Source organism: Phyllobates terribilis, unplaced genomic scaffold (genome assembly GCF_046119375.1).
Source record: "Phyllobates terribilis strain yellow unplaced genomic scaffold, ASM4611937v1 Scaffold_11__3_contigs__length_659146591, whole genome shotgun sequence".
Lineage (NCBI taxonomy): Eukaryota > Metazoa > Chordata > Amphibia > Anura > Dendrobatidae > Phyllobates > Phyllobates terribilis.
Genome location: NW_027362771.1, coordinates 488,113,134 through 488,135,041, shown reverse-complemented (window position 1 = coordinate 488,135,041; position 21,908 = coordinate 488,113,134). Strand labels below are relative to the sequence as shown.

The 21,908-nt window shown below is 44.8% G+C and overlaps 1 protein-coding gene across 3 annotated transcripts in view; it reads left to right on the top strand.

The window, feature by feature from the left end:
- The window catches only part of RASGRF1 (Ras protein specific guanine nucleotide releasing factor 1), a 90,431-nt gene that overhangs the window by 46,454 nt on the left and 22,069 nt on the right, over positions 1-21,908 (top strand). For 2 of the 3 annotated variants that reach the window (XM_073653522.1, XM_073653525.1), the window contains 5 exons: positions 682-764; positions 2,265-2,513; positions 3,515-3,891; positions 4,917-5,039; positions 9,537-9,707. In XM_073653522.1, the coding sequence (XP_073509623.1) occupies positions 682-764; positions 2,265-2,513; positions 3,515-3,891; positions 4,917-5,039; positions 9,537-9,707 (1,003 nt within the window). The remainder of the gene's footprint in view (positions 1-681; positions 765-2,264; positions 2,514-3,514; positions 3,892-4,916; positions 5,040-9,536; positions 9,708-21,908) is intronic. The other variant, XM_073653524.1, reaches the window with a different exon arrangement.

Sequence of the window (21,908 nt, the reverse complement as noted above, 5' to 3'; positions counted from 1 at the left end):
TTTTTTTTTTGCACAAAATTTATGAACCCTGTGCCTCGTTTTGAAGAATTTTAGCACAAAAAACATCAATACCACAATACTAAAAAAGAAAAGTGACTTTAAAAAAATAATAAATCGGTCCCTAAGTGTATTGCTTTTGCTTTCTAGAAGCATGTGTTTTCTATAAACTCCCAACACAATTACGTGGCCATCAGAAAGTGCAAGAATAAAGGGGCAATCTCTTTTTGTTATATTTTCAATTGCTGCTCCTATTGGCTGTAGTATGTGGCTGAGCCCAGCTGCAAGTGTTCATTGTTCCTGTAGCACCCCCGCAGGGGAAATGATGCATTGCACAGTTGAAATCAATGGGCTGTCCATGAAATGTAAAGGCTTGGATGGTCCTCCAGAGGGACAGACTCTCTTTATAGCTGATAGTGGAGAGTCTTGAACACTTCTGTTAACCCAGAATTATTTAATAGTGTATTTGAAAATGTTTTTTTTCCAAACTTTGCTGTTTTGATAGTATAGAGATAGAAAAAAACATGCCTTGTTCATGGGTGCTATGTGGCTCGTATAATTGGTGACAGATTGGCATTGGGTTATTCTCCATTTGTCTTTTCTGTACCCCATTATTCCCTTCCATGTTTTCCGTTCTGTGTCAGTCTCTCTCTACCTACATCTGACCGTGAGTCTGCTCTCTAGTGTGTGGATAACATTCGCTGTAATGGACTGATGATGAATGCCTTTGAGGAGAATTCCAAGGTCTCTGTTCCCCAGATGATCAAGTGAGTGAATATAGAAGAAATACTAATCTGTACTTATAGAACATTATTTCCAGTTTAGTTCCTATAAAGTTTGTAACTATAAGTGAGAATAAAAATGGGGCAGGTAACATTACATAAATGTATTAGTTGTATGTTAAATGGTTTGCCTCATCTTAATATCTTGGTAAAATTGCAAAGTGCTTTTAAAAACAAGCAACTTTGCAATTTACCTCTTAAGAGAAAGGAAGCATTTTTATTTCTTTTGTATACTGCTTATTGCCTAGGTTACCGGCCACTGCTGGATTTTATTAAAGGTGGCCAATTTTGTAGGTAAGGAGTATATTCTTGCATGCTCTATGCTTCAAAACTTTCAAACTGTCCTGAAGCGGTAGGGATCTGGCCAGTTTTAAAGCCCCTTATACTTCAGAGGCAAAGCTGCCGCTTGCAGCATCATGTTCTCCCTGTGTTTGTGTGGGTTTCCTCCGGGTTCTCCGGTTTTCTCCCACACTCTAAAGACATACTGATAGGGAATGTAGATTGTGAGCCCCAATGGGGACAGCGATGATGATGTCTGTAAAGAGCTGTGGAATTAATGGCACTAGAGTAAAATAAATAAAGACGATGATACAACCCCTTTAAGCAACTTCAATGAATTAAAGGGGTTGTCCCCACTGATGCGGTGGGTCTGTCTGCAGAACCTTGTGATCCACAATGATCACTGACAGAATCTGCCGCCAGTCATACATTTCTCCTGTAGTTCCCATGCAGGTAAAATATAGTGTTACATAGTTTACCTCTGTTTGCAGCCTTACCTCTCAAAGTGGTATCCCCCATCTCAGTATCTCAGAAGCAGGAAGTTTCACACACAGGTCAAAATAGAGACAGTGGAGAGCCAACTACAGACTGCTTTTTTTTTTTTTTTTAAAGGGAATCTTTCAGCAGGTTTTTGCTACGTAATATGAGAACATCATGAGTTGAGGTTAAAACACTCAATTCAGCGATGTGTCACTTATGAGGCTGTGTTCTGTGGTTTACTTATAATGAAGGTTTTATCACCAGGACATTATCACTGCTCTGACTACAGCAAGTGTGTGAGACGTAGTCTGACCACGTCCCCTCCTCTGATTAGCAGCTCACTGTCTATAGACAATGTACAGAGAGCCTGATGTGGGTGGTGTTAGCTCTCTGACCTCTGCTACATCTAAAAACTCTGATTGTGTCACAACAGTTGCACCCAGTAATCTAAGTGATACGTCGCTGGAATCAGGGTCTCTTTCCCTACATTATGCTGCTCTCAGATGAAGTCGCAAAACCTGGTGGCAGATTCCCTTTACGGGCCAGTGCTTTTATCACTGAATTAGAAAGGATTTTTTTTTTATTTTCCAAATAGTATAAATCAGCGAGGTTTTATTTTTGGTGTCCCTTTAAAAAAAATTGTTGTTAGCATATTTTATCATATAAATTAAAACTTTTTTCCTCATTTAATTCCTTAAGTGACATTCTGCAAACGTGTTCCCATAGGTCAGACAGCAGCCTGTATTGTGATGATATCGACATTCGATTCAGTAAAACCATGAACTCGTGCAAGGTTCTTCAGATACGCTACGCGAGTGTTGAGCGTTTACTGGAGCGTCTCACGGACCTGCGCTTTTTAAGTATTGATTTCCTCAACACGTTCCTGCATTCGTACCGGGTCTTCACCACTGCAGATATTGTCCTTGACAAGCTCATAGCTATCTATAGGAAACCGGTCAGCGCCATCCCTGCCAGGTGGGTAACCTGTAATGGAGACCAAACCCAGTGCAACAAGTTCGGAGAAATCCACAATGAGCACTATGGGAATGAGTTATAGCTTTTAGGGTGCTTTGACACTGCGTTCGTGGGTCTTGTCAGGGCATATGTCAGCTCTCCCCTGCAAAACGGGGTTCGGACGTATGGGCCAACAGGTCCATAGACTGTAATGGTGACGGCAGAGCGAACGTGCACTTTGCTGTGCATAGTTTTTGGGTGCATATGCCTACTGGAGGGGTACACTCAGACATAGTAGACTGTTTCTGGGTGTCTGCCTCCTGTAGTCGTATGCACCCAAAAATGATTCATGTCAGAGCGCACGTTCACTCTGCCGTCACCATTACAGTCTACGGCCCCGTCGGTGCATACGTCCAAACCTCATTTTGCGGAGGGTTCAGACGCATACCCCGACTGGATCCACAAACGCAATGTGAAAGCACCCTTAGATGTTTCATGTTTCTGTATGCCTGTGGATATAGATAATAGGTGAGATGGTAAATTAATCCACTCCGACCAATCAGGCTTCAAAGAATCACGATACAGCAGGAAAACAGTTCTGAACCACAAGCCGCTGCTATAACAATTGAAATACTGTGTAGGCTAACAGAACAAAAACATTCATAATACATCTTTTTGTATATATTTCTTAAAGGGGTTGAGCTCCTTTTTACCGAAAATCACTCTACACCCATCCATGGGTTGTGTCTGATTTTGCAGCACGCTCCGTTATAGTGAATGTGGCCAAGCTGCAGTACTTTGAACAACCTGTTCTGTTGCTGTTTTTGCCAGTGCTGTTTTTGGAAGAAAGCAGAAAAGACTCTAGAGAATTGCGAGAATCAACTAAATTTCCCAGTATTAACCATTTTTTTTATTATTTCTAAATAAACCATTGTGAATTTGCTTCCATTTTCTTGCATGTTCCATTGTGATTAGGGCATCACTATTTATATCATATTTTGTTTGCATTTTCACATCTCTAGATCTTTAGAGCTACTGTTTGCAAGTAATCAGAATAATAAACTTCTGTATGGCGAGCCGCCTAAGTCTCCTAGAGCTACACGCAAGTTCTCATCCCCACCACCCCTCTCCATCACCAAGTCATCATCCCCAAGTCGTAGACGCAAATTATCGCTTAATATTCCCATAATTACTGGTGGAAAAGCATTGGACCTGGCCGCCTTGAGCTGCTCTTCCAATGGATATTCAAGTGCCTGTCCTGCTCCTCCTCCATACAGCAAGACGAGCCTGGACATCAACAAACTCTATGTATCTGGAAGTTTCCCAAGCAAGGTGGGAGAAGGAGAGGAGCCACCCGCTGAGAAAGATGAGGAACCTGTTGCACCACGCCAAAATAAAGGTTGGTAAATGGTAACCTCGTCTGCTTACTCCAAATTGATAAAAAAATAATTTTATTTTATTCAGAACTCCAGAGTTGTGGTTACATTCTCACTACCTTCAGCCAACCCAAGGGAAAGCTCTGGAGCTTTCTGCATACTCATTTATTATTGAGTTTAATACATACATGTATACAGTCGGGTCCTAAACTCCTTCCATAGGTAGCCAAAATGTTATAATTTTCCTCCATTTTTATGATTGACATACATATACATCACATGTCGGGTGTGAGTCTATGAAACGGGCTTTATACAGGACAGTTGCTGGCTGTGATTGGACTTAGGTCCATTTGTTAATGTTTATCCATTTAAACCCCACTTTTAATCTCTGACAGCGGCATTTAAATGGCTGGTTTGTGTAGTGCTCATTGGCCACTGCAGTTGGGGGTCTTCTAAAGGCCCCCGTTAACAACATCTTCTTGTTCCCATGATGTCCAGCCTATGTCTGGGCTATATCTGTGGAAGTAATTTTACTATATACTTCAATATTGGGTATTGTAGTGTATAGTATAAGTGATCAAATGATCACAAGTTCAAGATTTTAGGGGTAACTAAAATATAAAGTAAAAATGTAATTTAAAAAAGTGTTTTAAAAAATATCAGAAAAGTAAAAAATATGTAACATTATAAATCCACTCCTTTTCCCAATTAAAAAAAAAAAGAAATAAAAAAAAAAGAATATTTGGAATTATTATGTCCGTAAAAGTCCGATCTATCAAAATAAAAAATGATTGATCTATGTGGTAAACGCTGTAACGAGAGAAAAAAAAAGAAAATGTCAGATTTGCCATTTTTCCGTCGACACACCTTCCCAAAAACAATGCAAGAAAAAGCTATTAAAATGTATCATGGAGCGCACAAATGTTATAATCCTTTTTTTGTGCCATTTGTCCTACTAGGAGGTACGACTGTTGTTGTGGACAGTAAGTCATGACTTTTAGTTTTTTCTGTAATGATAACTTACTGTTCATGTCACTTTCTCATCCAGACTCTGAAGCGTGTGGAGCAGACTCAGACACTGAACAGACACAGAGTGACGAGGCAGAGACTGATACATCGCCAACCCGCTCACCAACCACGCCAATCTCGCAACGTGGCCGTAACTCTGCAGGTGAGCAAATCTTAAAGAAAGCCTATCCGCACTTCAGATATATTCTGTATTGTGAAGACATGCATTCTCTATAAAATTACAATTCCGGAGCATCTTTCCTTGCATTTCTGCATAGTGCAATTCCTGCTATACCTCTCCTGTAAATGCACTTCTCATCATTGAATTTGGAACGCCAAGAAGAAGTCGTGGAAATATGGAAAGCACAAGATAGATAGACATGTTAATGATATGCAAATGATGAAAAAAATAGAAACAAAATATGTAAAACATCTCAATTTATTTAGTACCGACTATGAGCGCCACACACACTTACAAACATTGGCTACTAAAGATGTGGTTATTAATGGTTGTCTGAGGAATCTTCTGCCACACTGAATGCACTTAATCAAGATCCACTGCTGGCAGCTCCCTTTGATGTGCCTGATGCCAGACAAGTCCAGAGACGCTGCAGGCCAATGTAGCACATTTAGGCTTCGCAGACTGCTCACTGTAGCACGAGCAACATACGGCCTGGCTTTGTTGAAAAACGGTTCCTGGAACACTTTGGACACGTGTATTTCTAAGTGTAGCGCTCATGCGCAATACAATATAAATCAAGATGTTTTGAAAAATTTGTTTATATTTTTTCATCATTTGCATATCATTAACATGTTTTTCCTTCCTGAGATTCCCATAACTCCAAGATTTTTCCTTCTTGGTGTTCCCTTATCAAAAATATAAGATGCACAGTCTGGCATCGTCAGCAGTGATTCAATGGTGTCAGTCTATGTAGGAGCACCCCCACCTGATAACACCCAATTGTCAATTTAGACCTAAATTCCTGTGAATAATAACAGCCGAACAGCACAATGTAGCATGCTTAACCCCTTTAAAGCACAAGACGTACTAATATGTATCTGCGCCCTGGGACTTAAGAGCCTGATACGTATTAGTACGTCATGGCGATCGCGCCCGCACACAAGCTGTGCGGGCGCGATCGCCGCTGGGTGTCAGCTGAGACCCGGTGCTATGTGCTGAGAGCGGTCCCGAACCGCTCCGGGCACATTAACCGCCGCAATGCTGCAATCGAAGTCGATCGCAGCATTGCAGTGGCGAGGGGAGGTGATCGGGATATTTACCTCTCCTGCGGCTTCCCGGATGTTGCCATGATGACCCGATGTCGTCATGACAACATCCGGATCACCAGACAGCAGGAAGATATTTTGGTCATGCGCAGTGCATGACCAAAGTATCTTCTGCAGCGCTGACAGCCTGTATAGCACAGGGATGGTGCTCCATCCCTATGCTATACAGGCGATCAGAATAAAAAAAGTGAGAGTCCCATAGTGGGACACAGAATAAAAGTAAAAAAAGTGTTTAAAAATGAAAATAAAAATTTGCAAAAATATAAAAAAAAATAAAAAAAAGAATCCACCAAAAATAAAAATATAATGTACCCATCAATAAATATTATTATGAAAAAAAATAAAACAATATTTGGTATCGCCGCGTCCGGAACGACCTGACCTATAAAACTGTCCCACTAGTTAACCCCTTTAGTGAACACGGTAAAAAAAAAAAAAAAAAAAAAACGAAGCAAAAAACAATGCTTTATCATCTTACCGCCAAACAAAAAAATGGAATAACACGCGATAAAAATGACGAATTTAAATAAGAATGGTACCGCTAAAAACGTCATCTTGTCCCGCAAAAAACAAGCTGCCATACAGCTCCATCAAACGAAAAACAAAAAAGTTATAGCTCTCAGAATAAAACAATGCAAAAAAAATTTTTTGTATAAAATAGCTTTTATTGTGTAAAAGCGCCAAAACATAGAAAAACTATATAAATGTGGTACCGCTGTAAACGTACTGACCTGAAGAATAAAGCTGCCTTATCAATTTTACCACACACGGAATAGAATTAAAAAAAAAAAAAAAAAAACAATTCCTGAATTGTTGATTTTTGTTTATTCTACCTCCCAAAAATCGCAATAGAAAGAAATCAAAAAATGTCACGTGCCTGAAAATGGCACCAATAACAACGTCAACTCATCCCACAAAAAACAAGCCGTCACATGACTCTGTCTGCCAAAATATGGAAAAATATAGCTCTGAAAATATGGCTATGCAAAAACTAGATTTTACAAAAAAATGCATCTTTTAGTGTGTGACAGCTGTCAATCATAAAAACCCAATATGATTCTGGTATCTCTGTAATCGCACCGACCCGAAGAATAAAGTCGTCTAATCACTTATACCGCACGAGGAACTGCGTAAAAAATAAACTCTAAGGTTAGGGTTGAGTTGGGGTTAGGGTTGGGCTAGGGTTGTGCTAGGGTTAGGGTTGGGCTATGGTTGGGGTTAGGGTTAGGGTTGGGCTAGGGATAGGGTTGGGGTTAGGGTTGGGCTAGGGTTAGGGTTGGGGTTGGGATTTTTTTCAAAAGTAAAAAAAAAAAGATGACGATATGGCGACTAGTGTTGAGCACAAGTGCTCGCTACTTGAGTTTGCATCGGGTGCTCGGGTATGCACTGAGTATCGCGGGTGCTCGAGTGACATGCTCGAGTCTCCGCCCCATATGCTTTGCGGCCAAAAAACCTTGTGGGGATTGCCTGCCATGCACGAGCGATCCCCGCATGTTTTTTTTTGGGTGTCTAATAACCGTGAAACTTGTGGGCGGGGACTCGAGCACCCGCGATACATGGTGCATACCTGAGTACCCGATGCAAACTCAAGTAACGAGCACTTGCGCTCAAGACTAATGACAACTTATTCAATATGATGACCTAGTGTTATCAAATTCTGTGTCGTACCTCAGGGTTCAAAATGTTCACTATACCCCTTGATAAAATCCTTGAGGGGTGTAGTTTCGAAAATGAGGTCACTTGTGGGGGGTTTCCACTGTTTAGGCACATCAGGGGCTCTCCAAACCCGACATGGCGTCCGCTCTCGATTCCAGCCAATTTTGCGTTCAAAAATTCACACAGTGCTCCTTACCTTCTGAACTCTGCCGTGCGCCCAAACACTGTATTATCCCCACATATGGGGTATTGGTGTACTCAGGAGAAATTGCACAAAAGTTTTTGGGGTCCATTTTCTCCTCTTACCCTTGTGAAAATAAAAAAATTGGGGCTAAAACATTATTTTTGTGGAAAAAGTTTGATTTTTTTTTATTTTCATGGCTCCATGTTATAAACTTCTGTAAAGCCTTTGGGGGTTCAGGGTGCTCACCACACATCCAGATAAGTTCCCTGAGGGGTCTAGTTTCCAAAATGGTGTCACTTGTGGGTGGTTTCCACAGTTTAGGCACATCAGGAGCTCTCCAAACGCAACATGGCGTCCGCTAATTATTCAAGCAAATTTTACATTCAAAAGTCAAAAAGTGCTCCTTCCCTTCCGAACCCTGCCGTGCGCCCAAGCAGCGGTTTTCCCCCACATATGAGGTATCGGCTTACTCAGGAAGAAATTGCACAACAAACTGCATGGTGCAATTTCTACTGTTACCCTTATGAAAATGCAAAATTGGGGGCTGAAAAGCATTTTTGTTGGAAAAATGTGAAAATTTTATTTTTACGGCTCAATGTTATAAACTTCTGTGAAGCACCTGGGGGTTCAAGGTGCTCACCACACATCTAGATAAGTTCCCTGAGGGGTCTAGTTTCCAAGATGGTGTCACTTGTGGGGGGTTTCCACTCTTTAGGCACATCAGGGGCTCCCCAAACGCAACATGGCATCCTCTAATGATTCAAGGAAATTTTACATTCAATAAGTCAAATGGCGCTCCTTCCCTTCCGAACCCTGCCGTGCGCCCAAACAGTGGTTTTTCCCCACATATGGGGTATCTGCGTGCTCAAGGGAAATTGCACAATAAATTTGGGGGTCCATTTTTTCCTGTTACCCCTGCGAAAATAAAAAAAATTGGGTCTAAAGTAACATTTTTGTGAAAAAAGTTAAATGTTAATTTTTTTCTTCCACATTCCAAAAATTCCTGTGAAGCACCTGAAGGGTTAATAAACTTCTTGAATGTGGTTTTGAGCACCTTGAGGGGTGCAGTTTTTAGAATGGTGTCACTTTTGGGTATTTTCTGTCATAAAGGCCCCTCAAAGTCACTTCAAATGTGATGTGGTCTCTAAAAAAAAAATGGTTTTGTAAATTTTGTTGGAAAAATGAGAAATCGCTGGTAAAATTTTTAACCCTTATAGCTCCCTAATAATACATTGGCTGTTCATGCATTAAGTACTCAATTCCCAATATCTTAGCCCCACAACTGAGACATTAATGCACATTTGTTTGTGCCATTTATTATGACTGTTTATGGTAGAGTCAAGCGGGAAATTACATATGGCCGTCCTAAGGCGTCCTTCATTGCAGCCTGTACTCTGTGAATATTCAGCTTGCAGTGACTGCTGGAAGTCATAATGATGCATTTGAGCCTGGTGCAGTTTGCAGAGTGTGATTGGGTTATTCATGACGTGTGACACTGTCATTCACACTTTCCATTCTAACTTTTCTGTACAGACTTTACTCTCTTCTCCTATAATAATGGCATTGTGATGACTTCCTGCCGGGAACATGACAGCAATCGCAGCAATCTATCAGCAGCCTCTGCTTTTGCCATTGCAACAGCTGGAGCTAATGAGGGTACTCCCACCAAGGAAACGTACAGACGTATGTCTTTAGCGACAGCAGGTAAGTGCTCGATTCTGTGCTACAGAGTGGATACAGTGAGGGGGGAATTAAGGATTGACCAGTAGTGATGGATTCATGCAGAAGGTAATATGACACAAGACAAGTCACAGCTGATGTATTGATGTGGAAAAACTGTTCTAGCAAAGATCGGATGTGATTTGAATAAAAAAAGTAATTTATTTATAATAAGAGGTACAATTAAGAAGAGATGAGATGAAAGGTATGTACACGGGGATCTCTATCTGACTTGCCTCCCAAAGGGTGCACCACTCAAGTGGATATTCTAGCACACGTCTATTGTTCTTCTAGGTAGAACCAAACCAATATACACTGCTCAAATAAATAAAGGGAATGCTCAAATAACACATCCTAGATCTGAATGAATGAAATATTCTCATTGAATACTTTGTTCTGTACAAAGTTGAATGTGCTGACAACAAAATCACACAAAAATCATCAATGGAAATCAAATTTATTAACCAATGGAGGCCTGGATTTGGAGTCACCCCCAAAATTAAAGTGGAAAAACACACTACTGGCTGATCCAACTTTGATGTAATGTCCTTAAAACAAGTAAAAATGAGGCTCAGTGTTGTGTGTGGCCTCCACGTGCCTGTATGACCTCCCTACACCGCCTGGGCATGCTCCTGATGAGGTTGCGGATGGTCTCCTGTGGGATCTCCTCCCAGACCTGGACTAAAGCATTCGCCAACTCCTGGACAGTCTGTGGTGCAATGTGACTTTGGTGGATGGAGCGAGACATGATGTCCCAGATGTGCTCAGTCGGATTCAGGTCTGGGGAACGGGCGGGGCAGTCCATAGCTTCAATGCCTTCATCTTGCAGGAACTGCTGACACACTCCAGCCACATGAGGTCTGGCATTGTCCTGCATTAGGAGGAACCCAGAGACAACCGCACCAGCATATGGTCTCACAAGGGGTCTGAGGATCTCATCTAGGTACGTAATGGCAGTCAGGCTACCTCTGGCGAGCACATGGAGGGCTGTGCGGCCCTCCAAAGAAATGCCACCCCACACCATTACTGACCCACTGCCAAACCGGTCATGCTGAAGGATGTTGCAGGTATCAGATCGCTCTCCACGGCGTCTGCAGACTGTCACGTCTGTCACATGTGCTCAGTGTGAACCTGCTTTCATCTGTGAAGAGCACAGGGCGCCAGTGGCGACTTTGCCAATCCTGGTGTTCTGTGGCAAATGCCAAGCGTCCTGCACGGTGTTGGGCTGTGAGCACAACCCCCATCTGTGGATGTCGGACCCTCATACCACCCTCATGGAGTCAGTTTCTAACCGTTTGTGCAGACACATGCACATTTGTGGCCTGCTGGAGGTCATTTTGCAGGGCTCTGGCAGTGCTCCTGTTCCTCCTTGCACAAAGGCGGAGGTAGCGGTCCTGCTGCTGGGTTGTTGCCCTCCTATGGCCCCCTCCACGTCTCCTGGTTAGAGATGAGCGTTGTTCTACTCGAACTGTTCGCCAATCTCAAATTCGAGCTGTTTTGGGCGGTGTTCGAGCCGTTCGGCGAACACGAACAATTTGAGAAAAATTCGGCTGTTCAAGGTTATGTTCGATAACTGTTCGTGCACCAAAATCATAACTGGATTTTTTCTCAGTAATGATGAAAATTAATGTTAATACGCAGTTTGAGTGTACAGCGGGGTGGGGGGAGGGGCAGGGGATGGATCTCTGCAGGAACAATGAAGATCTCCATTTTTTTTTCTCTTTCCCGCATTTACAGTGGGGAGGTGCAATCTGTCAGCCTATCAGCAGCGCACACACGGAGCGAAGTGCTTTTTTTCACACAAGCAAGGGCATGTGTCATTGGCAGTGTATGTCACATGTCCTTGCCCTATAAGACCAAGCCATTTTCCCCGTCGCCACCATTTTCTCACTGCTGCAGCTGCGTGTTAGACGGCACCGCTGTTGCTGTGTGCGCTATACCTTGTTAATTTCAAGCCAATTTTCGCACAAATCTACAGATAGCTTGGGAGTAGGGAATAGTTGTGATTGCAGTCCTTTTAAGGACTAGGTTACAGCATTTCCTACGACTTTTATCAGGCAGGTCTGTGCTCTTAAATAGATAGGTTGTGGGAGTAAAGACTAATTGTAATTGGAGTCCTTTTCAGGACTAGGTTACATCAGTTCCTATCAGTTTTTGCCAGGCAGGTCTGTGCCAGTGCTGTGCAAGTTTTTTTCACAGCATTTGGCTGAATCTAGCAAAGCTAATCCTTTTTGGCCTATTGCAGAGTGTGTTAGTCAGTGGAGTAGCCTATCTGTGTTGCAAGATATACCACCTGTGTATAGAATACCAATTTTTTTACTGCACCTAGTGAAGTAAAATCTTTTGGGCATAGCATCATTCTATTAGTCCATCTATACTGACCTCCATCAGATTGCAAACTGAATATATTTTTTTTCTGCATCTACCTCTGAAAAAATATTTGGGCTTCTAGCTGTGTGTGGGACTTGTTGTATTAGTCCATCTATACTGACCTCCATCAGGTTGCAAACTGAATATATTTTTTTCTGCATCTACCTCTGAAAAAATATTGGGCTTCTAGCTGTGTGTGGGACTTGTTGTATTAGTCCATCTATACTGACCTCCATCAGGTTGCAAACTGAATATAATTTTTTTCTGCATCTAGCTCTGAAAAAATATTTGGCCTTCTAGCAGTGTGTCGGACTTTCTCTATTAGTCCATCTATACTGACCTCCATCAGGTTGCAAATTAAAAATAATTTTTATCTGCATCTACAGTACCTCTGAAAAAATATTTGGGCTTCTAGCTGTGTGTGGGACTTGTTGTATTAGTCCATCTATACTGACCTCCATCAGGTTGCAAACTGAATATATTTTTTTCTGCATCTACCTCTGAAAAAATATTGGGCTTCTAGCTGTGTGTGGGACTTGTATTAGTCCATCTATACTGACCTCCATCAGGTTGCAAACTGAATATATTTTTTTCTGCATCTACCTCTGAAAAAATATTGGGCTTCTAGCTGTGTGTGGGTCTTGTTCTATTAATCCATCTATACAGACCTCCATCAGGTTGCAAACTGAATCTAATTTTTTTCTGCATCTAGCTCTGAAAAAATATTTGGCCTTCTAGCAGTGTGTCGGACTTTCTCTATTAGTCCATCTATACTGACCTCCATCAGGTTGCAAATTAAAAATAATTTTTATCTGCATCTACAGTACCTCTGAAAAAATATTTGGGCTTCTAGCTGTGTGTGGGACTTGTTGTATTAGTCCATCTATACTGACCTCCATCAGGTTGCAAATTGAATATAATTTTTTTCTGCATCTAACCCAGCCAATAGTTTTGGCCTAATACCACAGTTTGGCCACTCGGCTCTGCTCGGTTACCATCCATTGTTTTTTTGTGCAAACAACTCCAGAGTTGTGAATTAGTTAACCACCAAAATGAGTGGAAAAAGGCCTGCTGCTGGTGGAAAGGGGAATAGGCGTGTTGGGAAGGGGAAAAAAGGTTGTGTCCGTGGGGTAGGTGTTAAAGCAACAGTAACATCTGCAGAAGAAAGACCATCTTCCAGCCAAACTAAAATGTCTACTTCTTTTAGCGGACAATGTGATAAGATCCCTTTCTTACGGCCACGCCAATCGCTACAAATTCCAGATGAGGCACAAAAACAGCAGGTGCTTCAACGGATATCAAGTGCTCCTTTAAGTGGGCTCTCCTCCACATCAACTTCAACATCACAAATACTCCAGTCCTCAAAGGTGTCACCCCAATCGCACTTGCTTCCTCACAGCTCCCAAATCTCCAGCTGCCCGTCTGAGTATGAGGTAGAACAGATGGTTGAGTCTGCAGAGCTGTTTACTCATACTATAGCCTGGGAATCAGAGGTCGACTCCAGCGCTTCTGTGAATCCAGACGAGGAAATGATCTGCACTGATGCCCAGAATCTTTGAGTCGGATCCAGGACCAGACGCAGAAGGTTCTGACCATAATGTAGACCCTCATTCCCAAACTGTAACTCCTGTTGGTGGAGACAATGAGGAAGACGATGATAAGACTCAAATACCTGATTGGAGCGACAACTTTAGTTTTTTGTCAGGGCAGGAACAGGTTGGCTCTGAGGACGACGGGTGTGATAACGCACAGGGTGATGATGATGAGGTCGGAGATCCCACTTACTGTCAACCCACAGTCAGCCAAGAGATGAGGTCAGCAGAGGAGGTGGAGGAAGATGCTAGTGACGACGAGGTCAGGTTGCGCCTTCCTGGACAGAGACGTAGTACTGGAAGCACGTCAACAACTGCATCCTCAAACACAACTCTGCCTCTCACCACAAGTCGTGGTGGCTCTTCAGGTCGCATGGGTGCTAAGCCTTGCATAGCCTGGGCATTTTTTCAGATCGATAAAGATGACCCAACTCGTGTTATCTGTAACATTTGTCAGCAAAAGCTAAGTAGAGGCCAAAAAATACATAGTTTGAGTACTTCATGCATGAACCGGCACATGGACATGAAGCATAAGTTGCAGTGGGAAGCTCAGTGTGCTACAATGCGGCCTAGCCGGCCGGGCCAACCACCGTCTGCCATATCTTGTGCATCCGCGGCCTCTTCATCCTCTGTGACTGGGGGGACAGCAGTCACACCTGTTTTGGGGCGCAGACCTGCCACCTCTTTACCCGCAACAGCCAGCGTGATTGGCAGGTCATCATTTTCTTTGGAGGTGGTAACACCAGCTGGTGTTGAGCGCTGTCCGACATCGATAGCACCACCTTTGGATCAAGGCAACCTAACATGTCCGCCTGCATCTTCCTCACAGACCGGCAGTTTGCCGGGGACACCCTTATCAACCCCGTCTAAGCACAATAGCCAGCCCTCGGTCCCTCAGATGTGGACAAGTAAAAGACCATTTCCTCCTAGCCATGAGAAAGCTAAGAGGTTGAATTTCACCATCTGCAAGCTCTTGGCTACAGAAATGCTGCCTTTCCGCCTGGTGGACACAGAGGATTTTCGAGACCTTATGTCCGTCGCAGTGCCCCAGTACCAGATGCCCAGTCGGCACTACTTCTCAAAGAAAGGTGTGCCTGCGCTCCACCAGCATGTCGCACACAACATCACCGCTTCTTTGAGAAACTCTGTGTGTGACAGGGTGCATTTCACCACAGACACTTGGACGAGTAGGCATGGACAGGGGCGTTACATGTCGCTGACTGGGCACTGGGTAACTATGGTGACAGCAGGACAAGGGGCTGCTGTCCAAGTCTTGCCGTCCCCACGAGTTGTGCGTCAATCCTCTTTATGTCAAAGTTCCTCCACTGCTTCTGCCTCCTCAACCTCCTCTCGGTCTTCCACCTGCACCCAAAGCCTGTCTGGTCATGCCACAAGCTTTCTAACTGTGCAGAAGGGATCCTGCACACCTCCTTACTATGCTGGCAGTAGGGCTCAACGTCATCAGGCGGTTTTTACTTTGAAATGTCTGGGAAATGTGAGTCACACAGCTGAGGAGTTGTGGTCAGCTCTGGAGAACCAATTTCATGAATGGTTGTCTCCACTGGACCTGAAACCAGGGAAGGCCGTGTGCGACAATGCTGCAAACCTGGGTGCGGCCCTTCGCCGGGGCAATGTCACACACGTGCCTTGTATGGCTCACGTGTTGAACCTGGTTGTCCAGCAATTTTTAGCCCACTACCCCAGACTAGATGGCCTTCTGCAGAGGGCACGGTCGCTGTGTGCTCACTTCCGCCGTTCGCATCCCTCAGCTCAGCGACTTACATCTCTACAGAAGTCGTTGGGCCTGCCACTTCACCGGCTAAAATGCGATGTGCCTACCCGGTGGAATTCAACTCTGCACATGTTGCAGCGACTGTGGCAGCACCGACAAGCCCTGGTGCAATACGTTCTGACGTATAGCCTGGGCCAACGAGATCCAGAGGTGGGGCAAATCACGCTGGAGGAGTGGTCTCAGATCAGGGACCTATGCACCCTTCTGCACAGTTTTGAAATGGCGACGAAGATGTTTAGTGCTGACGATGCCATTATCAGCATGACTATTCCGGTGATTTACATGCTGGAGCACATGTTAAACAGAATTCGGAGTCAGGTGGTGGCACAAGAGGAGGTGGAGGAAGTAGAGGAGGAGGAGTTGTATGCGGAAGGGCTAACATCTGCAAGGTCCAGACGGTCGGCAGCACCAAGGCGGCAGGCATGTGAGGGTGGGGGAGATGGTTTTACCAGGGCGCATGGTAGCAGCCAAACTAGTGAGGAAGGTGCAGGAGCCCAGGAAGAAGTGGAGGACGAACTGATGGAAGACTCATCAGATGAGGGAGACCTTGATCACATTTCTGTTGTGCGAGGTTGGGGGGAGAGGACAGAGGAAGGAAGCATGATTGTTACCTCGCCACCAACACAACAGGGACTTGGTGCTCCTGGATGCGCAACACACATGAGTGCCTTCTTGCTGCACTACCTGCAACATGACCCTCGAATTGTGAGAATTAGAAATAATCCTGACTACTGGGTTGCCACACTGTTAGATCCCCGGTACAAAAGTAAATTTGCAGAAATTATTCCTGCCATAGAAAGGGATGCACGCATGCAGGAGTATCAGCAGAGACTGTTGCAGAATCTTACATGTGCTTTTCCACAAAATACCAGTGGTGCACGTAGTGAAACTCACAGTTCCAACTTGCCAACCGTGGGACCGTCAAGTGTTCAGCACTCAAACCGTAACAGAACCACAGTATCTGCTGGTAACATCAATTTTGCGGAATCATTTCACCACTTTTTTAGCCCATCCTTTGCAAGGCCACAGGAGACAAGAAGTCTGACACATAGTCAACGCCTAGAGACGATGGTACAGGAGTATCTCCAAGTAAACATTGAAGCCACGACTGTGTCACTGGACCCTTGCTCTTTTTGGGCTTCCAATCTGGATAAATGGCCGGAGCTAGCCACTTACTCCTTGGAGATCTTGTCATGCCCCGCAGCCAGCGTTCTGTCTGAACGTGTGTTCAGCGCTGCTGGTGGTGTGCTGACAGATAAGCGCACGCGGCTCTCCACTGATAATGTAGACAGACTCACGTTCATAAAGATGAACAAATCATGGATCCGAAACGACTTTTCTACCCCTGTGTCATCCTGGGGAGAGTAAAAGCTTGATGATTGGTTAAAATCACCCTACCAACCGTTTTAAGCTTTCAAATTACTAATCATGTTTATCTGTATCTTGACTGGAAAATAATTTGGGCTTTGTAGCAGTGTGCAGCACTGATCCTATTAGGCCATCTATAATAAGCTCCACCAGATTTAAAATTAAAAATAATTTTTAGCTGCATCTAGCCCGGAAAATAATTTTGGGGCTCCGAGATGCGCAAGACACATAAGTGCCTTCTTGCTGCACTACCTGCAGCATGACCCTCATATTGTCAGAATTCGAAGTAATCATGACTACTGGGTTGCCACACTCTTAGATCCCCCAAACTTTTCGATCAACCTTTTCATTTTAATAAAGACCAAAAAAATGGTCATTTTTGAAATTATAAGCATTAGCAGGTTATTAGAAACTGAAATCAAACAGTTTTCAACTCAAAACTTTATTGTAGGTGATGCTACATTTTCACATAGGACCCCTTGTTCGAAAGGAGCTTCTGAACTCTCTCGTCCATTGAATTTGTCAGGTTTTGGATGGTTTCTGCTTCAATTGTTTTGCATGAGGACAGAATACCCTCCCAGAGCTGTTGCTTAGATGTGAACTGCCTCCCGCCATCATAGACACTCCTTTTAATGATGCTCCAAAGGTTCTGAATGGGGTAGAGGTCAGGGGAGCATGGGGGTCACACCATAAGTTTGTCCCCTTTTATGCCCATATCAGCCAGAGATGCAGATGTTTTATGTGCAGCATGAGATGGTGCATTATCATGCAGAAAAATGATCTTGCTGTGAAATACACGGTTCTTCTTCTTGAACCATGGCAGGAAGTGCTGTTTGAGAAAATCCACATACATTATGGAGTTCATCTTTAGCGCCTTCAGGGATCCTAAAGGGGCCGACAATCTCTCTCCCCATGATTCCAGCCCAAAACATTACTCCACCTCCTCCTTGTTGGCGCTGTAGCCGTGTTTGCGTGGGGTGTCCATCAACCAGCCATCCTCCACTCCATCCATCTGGACCATCGAGCGCTGCACGGCACTCATCCGTGAACAAAACAGTTTTGAAATCAGTCTTCATGTAATGTTTGGCCCACTGGAGCCGTTTCTGCTTGTGTGAAGTGGATAGAGGAGGTCGACAGGATGGCGTATGCACAGCTGCAAACCTCTGAAGGACCCTGCATCTTGTTGTTCGGGGGACGTTGGAGGCACCAGCAGCTTCAAAAACTTGTCTGCTGCTATGACAAGGCTTTCTTGCCGCTGCTCTTTTAACCTGACGTAATTGCCTGTAGGAAAGAGTCCTCAATTTGCCCTTATCAGCATGCACACGTGTGTACTGTGAATCAGCTACATACTTCTTGATTGCCAAGACACTTCATCCTGATCATCGCACAATGTTGATTGTAGTCATGCCTTGACCTAAACACTCCACAATTTGTTGCTTCTCAGCAGCCGACACATCCTTTTTCTTTCCCATTTTGGCAGAAAATGTAGGCTGCTTAATAATGTGAGAGAGCCTTCTTAAGTAGTCTTGCCTTTCATTGGACACACCTGCCAAACTAATTAGCACAGGTGTCTGCAATTGCTTACAGTGATATAAAGAGCCCTGACACACATCACCATCAATGAGTTTAACTGACAAACAAACAAATTCTTCCCTTATCACTCCTAAACACTTTTTGCATAATAATTTGGAACGCAGTGTACATGTGCTTTTCCACAAAACACCAGTGGTTCACGTAGTGAATCTTACAGTTCTAACTTGCCAACCGTGGTCTGTATGGAATTGTTCAATAAAGGGCCCAAAATTAAGATAACATAGATGGGAGAGGTCTCTATGAATAGGAATTCCTAAGTATTTGATACCCTGTGAGGGCCAGGCAAAGGGAAAGTTGGACTGGATGGAATCCTATATGGATTTGGGGAGGGAGACATCGAGGGCCTCAGACTTCGCTGCATTGATTTTAAAATTTGACCATGTAACAAAGTGATCTATTTCAGCCATAACAGCAGGGATGGATATATGTGATTGAGTGATATATACTAGGACATCATCAGCAAATAGAGAGTACTTGTACTCGGTGCCTCCCACCTCAATCCACCTAATATTGGGGTTATGGCGAATTGATGAGAGCAGGTGCTCCGTCACTAGGATGTATAAGAGAGGGGACAGAGGACATCCCTGCCTTGTCCCATTGGTGATTGTGAAAGGTGATGAAAATGTTCTGACGCACCCCCTGGGCCTTGGGACACCCGGAGCCGGACCCTTTTTGGTGGATGCTGGTGGTTGTAGTCTTCGTGGCGGCAAACCGGTTCCGTGGCTCAGGGCGGTCAAACCAGTGGCGGAACTATTTATGTGGTTTTGATGTTTAAATGTCCGACTACGCCACCCGTGGATTGCGGTCAGAGTGAACCGCCGCTACAGGGCAGACCGCTGAGGCTGGTGTTGTGGGTGCAGCAGAGCGTAGCATAACTCCCCACGGGAGGAGTATAGCCTCAGGGCAGTGTATGCGGAGGATGGGGGTGATGGTGCAGGGCAGCAGCAGTAACGACACGGAGTCAGTGATGCAGTCCAGGGCCTTTACTCACAGTTCTTATTATCCAGACCACGTCTGCAGGTAACGGCTGCCCACGTCGTACTGTGCTCACCAGGTGAGGGGCTCAGACAACTCCCAGATAACTTTGGAGCACTTCACAGGACCCCCTTTGTGTGTCCTTTGTCTGGCCTTTCTTACCAACACTTCTGTCCGGCTGCCTCGGGCCTCCTCTTGGTAAACTTGGCGCCAGTTTCCCTGACCCTATGTGGTGCCTTCCTAGCGGGTGTAGCGAGGGGCTGCGCCACATAAAATGTCAGAGCCTCCGGTTTCTAGCTGAGGGTCGTTTCCTGCCTCCACTAGTTCGGGGACCGGTCTCCCCCTTTGGCCTGACCCCTCCACGCAGGTGGATTCGGGCGTGCGGTGGCGACTCGCCCGTCCGCACCCCTGGGATCCCTTCATTCCTCGTTCCTGGAGCCTTCTCCGCTCCTCTTCCTTCCTTCTCCCTCTTCCAGGCCTGGGCCTCTGTTACTAGGCCCGCCTCCGGAGCAGAGCTCATGCAGAGCCCCTGCTCCCTGCCACTTCTGCTCAGACTTCTCTGCACTGAACTAAGATGGTGCCCACCTTTTATACTCCCTTCTCAATGCACCCAGGAACTGCTTCCTCCCTGCTCCTGCACTACAGGGTTCCCCTTCCTCAGTGTTCCCTCCCCCCACTCCAGCCAGGGACAGGGACTGTCGTGCCCATCTCAGGGGCATATTGGTCGCCCTGCCCCACGGCAATGTGGTGTAATGCATGCAGGTGTCGGGTCCTGATCCACACTCCATCCTTACCTGAGAGTGAGATATCACACCTCTGGGTGAGGTGCAATACGTCTGTAGCAACCGAGCCCTCAGGGTGCTACAGTTCCATTTATCTTCAGCCTAGGTGACGTATTGCGATACAGGGCCGTGATTTTGGCTATAAAAGGGTCCCCTAGACCCCTACCCCAAGCTTTTTAAGAGAATCCTATATAGCGTGCCAGGAGACTCTATGGAATGCTTTCTCAGCATCCAACGAGAGTATCTAATTACAAATTTTTAACTGCATCTAGCCCAGGAAATACTTTGTGCCTAGTAGCAGTGTCTGCTAGTCAGCGGATTATGCCGGCTGTTAAGCAAGCTACACCACCTGTAGTTTAGACACTTAATTTTTTCAAAGGAAATGCTTCGGGACCATGGGATACTTAGTGAAGAGCATCAGGAGGCACCCCAAGGCATAGGGGCTGGGACTGGCAGTAGGATGCCTTGCGGTGGACAGCCGAGCTCGATCCTTATAAAAGCTTTTTAACTGCAGCAGCTTTAGTGGACGCTACTGGAGCTGGAATTACCGCGGCTGCTGGCATGAGACTTGCCCTCCAATAGATCCTTGTAAATGGATTTAAAGTGTATTCATTCAAATTAGAGAGACAATTTAAATTAAAAAGCTTAGAGCTGCCTCCACCACAGGGGGGCTCGCTCGACCCACCAGCGGACAGGCACCAGTATTGGGAGAGGGGGGCTGGCCGTCAGGGTTCACCGCGGCTCTGGCACAAACCCGGCGGCACGGGCAGGAGCGGACTGGCCGTGTCGGCTTCTCACTTTTTGGATTTTAGAAGGGCATGACATGCCTATATCTGTGTCTCCCCCTCCTTTTACTCCTCCACCTCTTTTATTTTCGCATGACTATATGTACTTGTCACTTTTCCATGTGTTAGTTATGTCTTCTGAGCAGTTTGTCAGCTTTTGGACACCTTTGAAGGTGTTTCTATGTGTTTTTGTTTGCCTGCCATTGGTTTTAACGGTGTTCGAAGGTGTTCGACGAACAGTTCGACGAACAGTTCGGCGAACACACGGGTGTTCGACGAACCGAACCGAACTCGAACACTACGGGGGTGGCTCAACACTACTCCTGGTGTACTGGCCTGTCTCCTGGTAGTGCCTCCAGCCTCTGGACACTACGCTGACAGACACAGCAAACCTTCTTGCCACAGCTCGCATTGATGTGCCATCCTGGGTGAGCTGCACTACCTGAGGAACTTCTGTGGGTTGTAGAGTCCGTCTCATGCTACCACAAGTGTGAAAGCACAACCAACATTCAAAAGTGACCAAACATCAGCCAGAAAGCATTGGTACTGAGATGTTGTCTGTGGTCCCCACCTGCAGAACCACTCCTTTATTGAGGGTGTCTTGATAATTGCCAATAATTTCCATCTATTGTCTATTCCATTTGCACAACAGCATGTGAAATTGATCGTCAATCAGTGTTGCTTCCTAAGTGGACAGTTTGATTTCACAGAAGTTTGATGTACTTGGAGTTATATTCTGTTGTTTAAGTGTTCCCTTTATTTTTTTGAGCAGTGTAATATGGCACGTTAGTAATAGTTAAACAATGTATATGCAAAATATAAACAATAATTTATTTTCAAGGATATCGCTATGTGTCAAAAAGACGGCGGCGTCAGGTTTCTGTGAAAATCTTATCTACAAAACATTGCCTGACAGAATATTCTGAGGA